The sequence below is a fragment of the Pyricularia grisea genome (genome assembly GCF_004355905.1).
Source record: "Pyricularia grisea strain NI907 chromosome Unknown Pyricularia_grisea_NI907_Scaffold_7, whole genome shotgun sequence".
Lineage (NCBI taxonomy): Eukaryota > Fungi > Ascomycota > Sordariomycetes > Magnaporthales > Pyriculariaceae > Pyricularia > Pyricularia grisea.
In genome coordinates, this window is record NW_022156720.1 from 503,017 (window position 1) to 514,621 (window position 11,605).

Here is an 11,605-nt window from a genome sequence, read left to right on the forward strand (position 1 = left end):
TCTCTGGTGGCATAACTCCAACAGGCTCAGATGCACACCCATCCTTTTGCCTACGTTGGCCCAAACTACGTCGAGGCGTTCCCGCTGCATGTTGCCGAGCGAATATTTCGTCATATCAATCGATGGGTTGCTTCCAAGTCTATCACATCAGCGGGGCAAGGTTCGGCAGCCGCTGCGTCCTCCTCCATTTCGGCTGCCCAAACGATTTCTTCGTGCACGCGTTCCTGTTCGGCCTGCAGGAAGTTGCGGATGTCCGCCCCTGCCGCCTCGCATGGCCGCGCTCTTTTGTTTGAGATGCTCGATCGGGAGCTCGAGGTTTGCGAATGCTGCGATGAGGTGCTTAGGACCGGGATTGCAGGTGCTGGCTCTCGGCGGGCCGCCTCAGCCCGGTCGTTGATAATCGCGGCACGGTTGGCACGTCCGATTCTGCGGATCCCCTTTAGTTTACGCTGTGAAGGTCGTTCAAGCTTCCCATTTACCACCAAAGGTCGGGCAGGGCAGTTCTCATGTCCGGATGGGAAATGGCCGTGGCAGTTAACGCATTTGGGGGCTGCTTTGCACGGCTCTTCCTCTGTCGCATGTTTTGCTTCACCACATATGCCGCAACGCGCTTGCCGTACGCAGCGACGTATTTCGCAATATCCCTGGCAGCCATCGTGGTGGTGTGTAATTTTGCGTGACTTTTCAACCTTCCGCGCACGTTTCGACACTCCAAAAAGCTGAAAAGGCTTTACGGGTTGAAGGAAAGACACTATCCACGTGCCCTCAGCCGTATGCGGGTCGTATCCATGCTTGGAAATGTGCCAGTTGACTGGCTGCTGGCCTGCTGCCACGGTAATCTCCTCCTGGATTACATCATGTACGTCCTTTCTTCCGTCCAGGCAATTGAGCGTTCGGGGCACTCCAGAGACGGCGTATGTGTGCCAGGTTGTCGGGACAGTGACTTCCCGCGCGTCCAATGCGTCCATAATGGCCTTGACTGCGTTGGGGTTGAGGAGTTTTTGCCGTGTTTCCTCAGAGGCCACCGTAACACCCCAGCCCGTGGGGGTACGTTTGGCGTTTGGGATTTCACTGTGTGGCACCGAGACCAATTCGGCCAATTTGGTGGTTACCGCGTATGGCTCCCTCGTCACCATCCGCAATTTGTCATTTACGCGGATCAGGATCCGGTTGGCCGGCTGTTCTGTCAAACGTTTCGGGGCTTGGGGGCGGTCCCGGCCCGATTGGGAGGGAGCTGCGGAGCTGTCAGGTGCATTGCCGGGCGTCGTACGTATCGGGTACGAGCGCGTGGCCGGGGTTAAAATTCGCGTTGGGGCCGCCGCTGGTGGCGTGGCGGCTCGCTCGGCCCATGTGACCGATTTGTTAGTGGGCGTGCCTTTGCCTTTGGAGGCCGACGACGCCGTGCCCGTCCTTGTAATTAAGATGCTGCGCCTTTCGCTGGAACTGGTCGGCGAACGCGACGGGGAGCGCGAACGCTCTTTTTCAGGGAGGGTGCGACTGAGGAACCAGCCGCTGATCACATCATCAAGTTCGAGAACAATTCTCCTAAGCGCGGCGTCCTCCGGGGCCTGTAAGCTTTCGAGCTTGGCTGCAAAAACCTCTTCGAGCCAGCTGCCGACTGTTTCCACGTTTTCCAGCTCCTGCTGCAGTGTTTTGATGGCCAGGGCCGGGAGGCTGGAGTACCTTCCGCGGCCGGCCGGCTCAGGCGCATTAGCGGTGCGCGTGTCGAGAGATACGTGTTCCGACTCGGCCTGGCCCGGCGGCAAAGCCTGCGGCGTGCTCTGCGGGCGCGCGCGGCGGTTTGAGACCTCTGGTGAGGCCATGACGACCGGCGCCCGGAGGGCGAAAATTCTTCAGCTGTTAAGCTTATTGGTGTGTTTGGGTGTGAATCGCTAACAAAGGTGGGTCTGACCCATGAATGGTGGAGGATGCTTGACTCGTCCCCACAACAACGCAGCAAACCTCTTTTGGGGGTTACGACACTGTTTAAAGTACATATTAATTAATTCTTAGGGGTCTAGGGATTTAACCTCCAGTGCAGAGCTCATTGTCGATGTCCAATGACAGTCTTGAAATCGGTGGCTTGACTAGATTCAACAGGGACCCCCCTTGGTGACGGAGGCAGTACACCATGCTATACTACCACACTTTGGTAGGGTAAAAGTTCATCCCCATGTACAGTTTCCGCTGGTGTGGGCCTTCTGGGCTTTGCCGACTTTGGTAATAGTTTCGAACAAAAGAAAAATATATTGTTACTTAATGGCTCCCGCGAACAATTAAATTAATACAAGCCCTCGCATACATATACGATGACAAAGATCAGATCTTTGCTATAATTAGAAGCGGACTTGCAAGCAATGAAATTTCTTTACTGTAAACATTACGGTAAATACTGCCATCGTGTGTGCTTTGATTTTGTAAAAATGATTTTCCCTTCAATCACATCTGGTTTTATCTCTTTTTGTTGGCCTTTTGTTTCCTTTTCCTTATGTGCTTCTCTCTCTACTATCGGTAAACCCCCAGAACTCTACTGCAACCACTTTCGTTTAGTATAAAATTTTATTTACATAAGATGCGTGTTCAAAATGTCCACCTCGCTGAATTTGCCCTCCTCCTCGCTCTCCTCGCCAAGTCCGCTATAGCTTCCCCCAGCCCCAGCCCGGGCATTAGCAAGTACTTCAAGAAGTCCAGGTCGTTTTTCTCGAAGGATGGGCAATGCCCTGCCGGTACGACTCCACCCACGGGCCCTTATAACCCCGATCCCCAGCCTGTTGACGGCGGGTACTGCCCCTTGGGTTCAACGCCCGCCGATACCAATGGCAAATGCCCTCCAAACCACCGGCCCCTCGTTTGTGGTCAGGGACTGGAGCAGAATCAAATTTCAAAACGAGATGATGATGGTCAGTACATATAGCACGGAAGCACCCTTTTCTTTCCTTTCGGGCGCATATGCATCCCATCATGTTACAGGTCAGAGAGGGGAACAAAAGAAAGCTCATGTTAACCCTCGCCGCGATTCTCACAGGCACTGGTAAATCCCTCGAGCGCCGCGTCATAGAGCCTGTCACTGCTGTTCTTTTTGTGATGTGCTGTGTAGCCATTGGGTTTGTGCTCGCTGTCGCTGCTAAATGTCACAAAGGCCACGGGGGACATCGGTCACATCATGGTCGTCATAGGCATCATCATAGTCACAGCGGAGGACCCTTCCCCCCCAACTATGATACCTGTGGTACAAGCACACAGCAATACTACTCTAGCGATGGCGGGGATTGTGTCGGAAATTGTCTTGCTGCGCTGTTTTGTTGTGGCGTTAGTGATGATTAAGTAAGGCCTGCCAAAACCCGCCCATGGGGGCCCGCGCCGGCCCAAGTAAGTGGATCTGCGGACAAAGACGGAAGAAACTTGAGGGCTACTCTATACCTATGAGCGTAGTTTGCTACTAAAGGTCAAGATGGAGTGAGCTCAAAGTACCCCTGAGAAAATATTAAAGGAATTCAGGGCAAGCCCAAATATTAAGGCGGACGCTACTTGTCCATCAACCACTTCTTCCTTCATTTCTTCCTATTGGGCATTCATTGTGTATATGCAAGGGTTGACTGTATCAAAAGGGTATAATCGTTCCAATTTTCATACTTGACCGAGGTTGAATGTCTGGTAGTAGCGGTGATCCGCGGGTGCTCCTAAATCCATTAAAGACATGCAGATTTCAATCCCGTATCTATGGTAAGTGAAATGTGCGAGTTTAAATCCCCACGAAGGGCCAAGGATGGTACCTGATCGTGGTTTGAGGTTTAATCTAAAAAAAAGCCTTATTCGTGCTTATTGTATTTCGTCATCTAGCTAAGTTTCTAATGTAGGGCACAAGTTCACTAACTGATATAAGTATAAAAGAGTCCTATATGCTACTGTTGATGCGTGGTTAAAATATAAGGGACTTCTTGGAGCTCTTTAAGTCCTACTGGTCTAAGGAATCAAAACAATTGCAAATAATACAAGAGTAATTAAACAAGAAAATAACGTCACCATTCGATGAAATAGTGCACGGAGTTACAAAAATAAAGTTTTGAAATGTAAAAACTGTAAATAGTCGCTTGCATTACAATAGATAACTTGTGAATACACCTTTAGCTAGTTTTGAGCACGTCACTCTCAGTTAAGATGTACTACAAATATTTGCTATTATTATTATAATTTGACAACAAGAAAGTAACCTCAAAATGCCCTTCTCTTTATACTTTTTGGTTTAGCATTCCATACACAGCCCTAGCAGTACAAAAACGGTCACTCCGGTCATTGCAATGATTGTCGCTTGCTTACTCAAATCACATCCTCAAACTCTCTACCGACCCTGCTAACGGCGGCAGCTACCTTGTCGGTTCGATTCGAGCTACTAAAGGCCAAAGCCCTCCTAACTGCTCCCCTTTTGTTTGCAATCTGGATGGGGACCAGCAAAGCGAGCCTTGCGATAACGTGATGATGAATTTGATCAATGCAAAGAGCCCCGTTAAAAAAACATATCTCTTTTATTAAAAGAGAAAGAAAGAAAGGAAGAGACAAAAAACAAACCTAAAAAACAACGATTTGGAATTTGAAATCACACGCACTCTGTTGCTGTACGCTACTTGAAGAGTCTCGAAGGCCCCATGAAACCAACAAGCCTCATCCTAGAGTAAGGTGCTGTATGATTAAGTGCAATACTAATCTGTGGCCTGCAGGGCGTCAAGCTCCGCGTCCATTTCACGGCCTCGGGCCGTACTATGGAAGTTGTTAAAGCAGAAGAGCCAGAAAACAAACGTCTACATAATAGAGAATAGTAGTGGTGATGCTTGTTCTCAAAATTTCTGCACGAAGGCATCATTTATATACGTGTTGTTGTTGCTGCTGCATCGATGGCGGCTGCGATGGCAGTTGCGCCTCCGATGATTAGGAAATATGGAAACCGACCCATTAGGTACCTTACCTACCCTTATGGGCCATGCCGGCTCTAGCAGTAGGGACAGATTACCCATTGTAGATTTGTTTTTTCTTTCCTCTCTTTTTACAGTTGATAGCATTGTGGTGGCTCCCTGTTAGCATCCCCAAGCAAAGGAATAAATTGAATTGTAGAAATTGGAAACGAAGTTGTGAAAAGAGTCTGTTGTGACATTGGTAATAATGACACTGAAGTACGATACAGCTATTCTGCTCACAAATAATACAATAATCCGGAAAGGGCGGAAGAGGGACAGCGCAAAATATGATTAAAATATGTTCAACATCTAAATAAAGACAGCTTGACTGAGTAATGTTTATATTATTATAGAACCACATGTGGGTTTTGATTCAAAAGTAGTCGCTTTTTCGTACAAACGATATAAATAAGCGTTATACGAGCGTTTTATATCTATTCTAAAAATATTCAATTATTATTACCGGGGCTTAAAATAAACGAGTGTCTAACTTGCCCGCTTACCTCGACTGCAAAAAGACAAGAAAACTCCTTTTCGGCCATAATTCAGTTTGACTCGTTTTTATTTCATTTTTTTTTTTCCATATTTGTTTTCATTTGACTAATTCGTCCCTTTTGGTCTTCTTTTGAACCTTAAATCATTAGGAACACTCTCGTTTACTGCCGGGCTTTTCTTACCAGGCAAACATGAAGCTTCACACTGCGCTAATTTTCGGCCTCCTGGTTCAATTCTCCATCGCTCTCTCTTGGGGCAAAAAGAAGCCGAATCCAAGCCCCTACGATACCGCCCCCGGCTGGAAAATTGCTGCCCACATCCCTTATGATTATGATTTGAGCAACGACCGCCTCTGCCCTGCCGATACCAAAACAGCCATACAAGGCCGATGTTATGACCCCCATAACGACGCCATGTTCGCTGCCCATTATATACTGAGAGACACGAAGCATAATAGGAAAGCTAGTGAGTATAAGGAACGCAGAGAACTCTGTACTCTTGTCTATCGATCTCACATGACAATTATCCCTTAGTGACAAGAAGAAACAGGAAAAAGGAGAAGAAATTTGACTGACGCTTATTTTAATTCCATAGTCGGTCGCGGCGCAGCTTTAGGAGCGCTGTGCTGTATTACCAAGGATAAGCTTGATGGATTTTTGGAAACGTATAAAGCTTCGTTTGATGAAAGAAACCCGGGTAGGTACGCGGAATTCGTTCCCAATGAGGGACGGTTTGATTACGGTTTTCGGGGTGCTAGAACTAAAAAGAACCACTGCTCAACCGGTTTTGGGGCATTTTGTGACAAGTTGGGGAGCTGCATGAAGCCCAGCAGCTCTGGAAATAGACCAGGCGCTTCTTTAGCTACCAGTTGTTTCTGGGGGGGCATCGGTGCCGGCATGCGTTGAGCGTGTTGGGTTGCACATAAGAATAACTTATGAGAGCTTACTTGGCAGTACGAAAATAATTCTTTTTTTCTTGTCTTTTAATTTCTTCATCACTGGACAAAAACGGGTGAACCATAATTACCATATGCACTAACACAAAATTGGCGGTTCTCAGCCCAGATGGCGCTCAAATAAGCGGCGCGAGTGGCAAGTAAAACAACAAACCCCCACGGTCACGATTGCCGGGGTTGGGTTGGACAAGTTCAGTGTGGGTAATACAGTCCGCCTGTCCCGCTCTCGGGGGCGCTAGCTTTCCGCCGGGTCGCACTTGTATTACCGCGATCAATTGACCAATACAGAGCAAGACAAGGCTGCATTCGTCTTTGTCTGCGGTATTGTTTTATACTAAGGTAGGCATAAACACAATGTTTTTCAACGGCGCGATTGCAATCGTGCTTCTTGTGCCAACAGATACGTTGAAACCAAGACGACGGCAGTAGCATGTTCTTTTAGTACGCACGTCCACCGGCCTGTTGCCTCTCCCCACAATTAAGCGCTCGATAAATGCATGCATGCACGTTGTTGGTTGTTCTCTTCCTACTTGGGGCGGGTGTTCCAAGCTTCGCTTCCAGGGATGCCACTCAAAGTGCGACGAATAGCACGGCAAGAAGGCAGCCTAGAATAATAAAGATACCCAGGTAAGGTACCTAGGCAAATGGTAGGATGACCTTTTAACCCTTAGCGGAAACCCCCTTGTCAACACCAAGCCCGAACTGCCCAGTCATCGAACCGCCCATCGACCCAGACTTGTTCCGACATTTGAGCCCACCCACGCACACCATAAACAAGCATACCAGACCTCCTACTGGTTCCCGCACTATGTATGGTACATGCCCAACGACCAAACCTGCATGCTCGCCCACACACACTTGTTCCAGGCCCGCCAGCTGGGGCGACTTCTTCCAGCTGTCTACTCTGGTTAATAATGTGCCGGCCCCGCCGCTGATTTGACATATCATATTCGGGAAAGGATGTGTTCATGGGGCGCTTGTTCCAGCGCTACGACGCAAGAGAAAGGGGGCGACAAACCGTGCAAGTTGCCGGTCCTGGGGGGGCAGGGGTTCGCCCAAGGGAAAAGATGACTCTTGGGGAGGGTTCCGCTGCTGCTGCTTCTGCGGCCCAGCAGCTTTCGGACTTGGAGAGGTCGGGAGGAATCCCCAAAAAAAGGCTCTTGAATCCACAATGAAGTAAAGCCCAACTCAAGTCTTTCTTGGCATGTATTGCTATTCATCGAGAACCCCACTGGACTTAACAGCCACTGTCCAACTTCCCACTGTTGACTTCTGACCCTATCGTTGATTGCCCCTTTCTTTGTACCGTATATCCATACACCTGATTTTCAATAAAAAGACCACAAGAGTAGCCAACAAAAAGATGGCCGAGGCAGTAGGACTAGTCGTTAGCTGTTGGGAGTTGGCCGGTTATGTCTCGAAGGTGGTCAAGCAGGTGAAGCTGATAAAGGACGCGCCGGAAGACATCGGAAAAAAGCAACAACAAATTTCGCAGCGCGCCGAGAGCATCATGATAATTCTACAAACGCCAGGCCTTGATGCCGAATGTCAGCGGCATCTGTTGTCGAGCTCGCAACCTCTTCTAACCGCGATGCACGAGGCGCAAGAGCTCCTTGGGCATCTGTTCCCGAAAGGTCGAGAGGGAAAGTGGGATTCAATTCGTGGTGGCTTTGAAGCGGTACGGAACAAGGACAAGATCAAAGATGCTTTCGACAAGGTTCTTCAAGCGCAGAATGCATGGATGGGAGGAATGCCCGTGGTCTTGTATGGTCAACATAGGTACGTTTCACAGTATACTTGATAACTTCTTTTCTGATTTTTCTTTCACGAGTTTGACAGCAAACCCTTTTGACATACAGGAATGTTTTGGTAGAAATCGTAAACGGACTGCTTCGCGCAGAGGCCGTGGGAGCCGAAACGCTTGCTTCTACTGGCCGGATCGAAATCGCCACTGCGGGCACACAAGAAGAGGTCAAAGAGGTGAAGGAGGTTTTAGGTCAACTGACGCTGCTAACTCGGCAAATATACAACCGAGCCGTCGTAGAAACCAACCAAAAGATCCCAGCTGGCATGGCCACGAATAGCACTGCCATAGAGAGCAAGGCACTAGCGCCCGTGGCACACAAGATGGCAATAAATAATCTCAACAGTAAGGGCTGCAATTGCGTCAGGATATCGACTCGCCGGACCATGATCAAAGCCCGCTTCGTGTCCCAGTCCCTCTATGATCACAGGCCAGACTGCCCTTACTACCAAAGCGGCGACAAGACACAAGCCTACTTCGCATACCTGCCATCCTGGAGTGTTGCCTGGCTACCCGGCCTTGGGGGAAAGTCTGTGACGGTCGGTTGGGCCCAGAGCTTCAAAGGTGGCGCGTATTCTATCGATCCCATCCTGCGGATGACGCACCAGGTTAAACGCGAGGACTCTCCGGTCTTTAAGGTGCTTGACCAGTTCATCTCAGGTTTCCCTTGGGCGTTGTGGGTAGGGGAAATCCAGTTTCCACCAACAAAAACGCCCGTCGACAAGCATGAGGATCTGGGGGAAACCATAACCAGAATCAAGTTGCTCTTTCAAACAGGCCAGGGCTTTCCAACGGACGTGGATGAAAACGGGCAGTCCATATGGCAGGTATGATTCCTTTGCTTCAAGTGGACTAGTAACCGCAACGGATCCAGTGTACTGATGGGGAACGCAGACCAGTTTGATGATGCTTGAAGCAGCCCTGCGAGGCCGCCATGACGAGCTGATACCTTTTCTGCAAGAGCTTTTGTTGATGCTCTTGGAAAAGGGTGTTAGGCCTGATCAGGAACACCGCAGTTCCGACTATTTAACGCTCAAGAGGATATGGTCACTCCCAATCTGCGACGTTAGCTATCAATTCCACGAAGGGAAGACGACAGCCTTTGACGGCTTTAGACTACCGCTTTATGACGAACTGAAGGCCGAAAAATATGTCGAGCACCAGGCCAAATTTGAGTCGATATTTGAAACGACGCCACCGAGGACCTGGAGGCCGTTGCTTCGGGTTCATCCAGAACTCTTGGATGGTAAGTGATCTGTACAGCCTGTCAAAGCAAGGAAGCACGAGAATCCTGGGCACAACGCTAACAGACTGCGTAGATTATGAACTTCCAACAATATCCAAGAAGCTACTGCTTGCATGCACGATTGAGGAGTTCAAAAACGGTGTGACATACGAAGAAATTCAAGAATGGGAAAGAGAAAACAACTGGTGGCGCAAGAGGGTGCTTCTCGGCTGGCCAGAGGTTATTCCATACTTGGTCGAGGCCGGATGCGTCCTCCCACTTGCACTAGAAGATGCTTGCGTGACTGGTTGCGTCGAAGTAGTTCGCGCACTTCTCAAAGTGGAGCATATTTCTATTCAAATTCTGCATTTGGACGCGGCGTTCGAGTGCGGGAGTGTTGAAATCCTGGAAGCTGTGGTTCAAGAAATGGTTGCTAGACGGGACATGATGTGCGAGCTGGCATCGGCCGTCTTAGAGCCAGACGTTTGGGCTGGGTTTGGCATGTGCGATCGAGGTCGGGCGCTATCATCAAAGGATGCACGCAGGCTGCTCGATATTACACTGGACGAGTATCAAGGCAGGCTCGCCGAAGCCTTGAGGGCTCTTGAGAGCCCCAAGGCCTATTTCTCGATTGACTCCAAGTTCAGCGATCCTCAGACCGACGAGCGCAGAATGGTTGAACGATTGAGTTGCATTGGCCTCTTTGAGGAATACATGTTTCCAGAACCGGCCCGTTGCGAGTTGGTAGGGAATTATGTAGGCGCTATCCAGTGCCTCCTCGACGCGGGCTTTCATGACCTAGACAAGAAAGATTATAACGGGGAGACGCTACTTTACAGGACTTGTCACAATTACAAGCCTGAAGGGGCAGAATTTGGAGTCAAAGATCGCGACCTTCTCTGGCTTTTGGAAAATAGCAGCAAAGCCCAGTTTCCGAGAGAACTAGTTTCGGAGCATCAATCGCTTGTCAGCCCTATATTTTATGCGGCGAGTGTTCTAAGACATGTCAGCATCGAGGCTTTGCAAGATGCAGGGGTACTTGAGCAGCTATCAGAGGTGCCAACCGATCTCTGCGAATGCTTTTGTTCTTCCGACGGATGTATGCCGCATTACATGTTTCTGAGATGTGATGGCAACGGTTGTCAAGAGAACGCAAAACACGACGCATGCACCGGAGGCGCATACGAAGTGACGGCTCGGGATGGTTGTTTGCATCAGTGGTGTGAAGCATGGGCACTTCCGAACCCTCAAAAGGAACTTTACTATGCCGAAGCTTGTCGTCTTGAGATTTTTGAGAGGTTGGGGATGAAACACACCTGCTGTGCTTCAGGACGGCGAAAGGATTACATTGAGCGGATTCACGGGCTGGGAGGTTTACGTTCCAGGTTCGACGCCTACCAAGCTGGGATACCACAAGCAAACATACCAAACAGATGGCCGCGAGTCGACGATGCCGAGCGGCAAGAAATCCAAGAAGAAGACTGTGAACTAAAGGCACAGCTGGACAGGATTATGCATCACTATGACAAGATACGAGCGATATTTCTGACATCCCTGGTCTGTGGCGAGACTGGCGAAGACTTTTGCGACTCTTTCTGGTTCTTTTGGTGGTCGTGTGTTGATCAGATCCTGCCGCCGTTGGGGAAGGACAAGTGCGTATATCGTGGAGTTGAATTCAACCAGCGGGAGGTTTACAAGTCGCGGAGTTTGTATGAGAAAATGGATAAAGAATTCGCAGACAAAAGGGAAGACGAAAAAGAGGCTGCTCTGGATGCAGCAGGATACAAAGGCAAGAATTTTGGGGATGTGGTCGATGAATATTTTGGAGAAAGCTTGGATACAATTGTATTTTTGCGTGGTCGGAGAGCCGATTAGGCAAGTTGCGATCGTTGGGGATTTGGGTACGCAGTTGTAAGGGTAAGTAGTAAAGGTGGCACTATGGTCAGGTATTTTATTCCATTGTATCTGGTTTGAGTCTCGATACTGTCAGATCGTACGCATCCACCCAATCCGTGTTTGTTTTTGACCACAATTTAAGTATTAATATAGAGATGCAAAGTTCCGTGCACTTTACGGAAATTTGATGCATCTTTCTTGTTCCCTAATTTTTTCTTGTCAACTTTTCTAGTCATCCACGCAATCTCAGTCTCTAAATCAAAGATCTGGTGTGGTACTAG

The 11,605-nt window shown here is 49.0% G+C and overlaps 2 protein-coding genes across 2 annotated transcripts; both read left to right on the forward strand.

The window, feature by feature from the left end:
- Positions 1–2,572: 2,572 nt before the first annotated feature.
- Positions 2,573–2,914, forward strand: PgNI_09186 (uncharacterized protein; the record flags this gene model as incomplete). The annotated part of the gene is made up of 1 exon (XM_031129173.1): positions 2,573–2,914. One exon carries the CDS (start codon positions 2,573–2,575, stop codon positions 2,912–2,914), a length of 342 nt encoding a protein of 113 aa, XP_030978221.1.
- A 4,603-nt stretch (positions 2,915–7,517) lies between these two features.
- Positions 7,518–11,396, forward strand: PgNI_09187 (uncharacterized protein). The gene is made up of 4 exons (XM_031129174.1): positions 7,518–8,178; positions 8,259–9,030; positions 9,098–9,449; positions 9,523–11,396. Exons 1-4 carry the CDS (start codon positions 7,763–7,765, stop codon positions 11,301–11,303), a joined length of 3,321 nt encoding a protein of 1,106 aa, XP_030978220.1. The 5' UTR covers positions 7,518–7,762; the 3' UTR covers positions 11,304–11,396.
- The last annotated feature ends 209 nt before the right edge of the window (positions 11,397–11,605 follow it).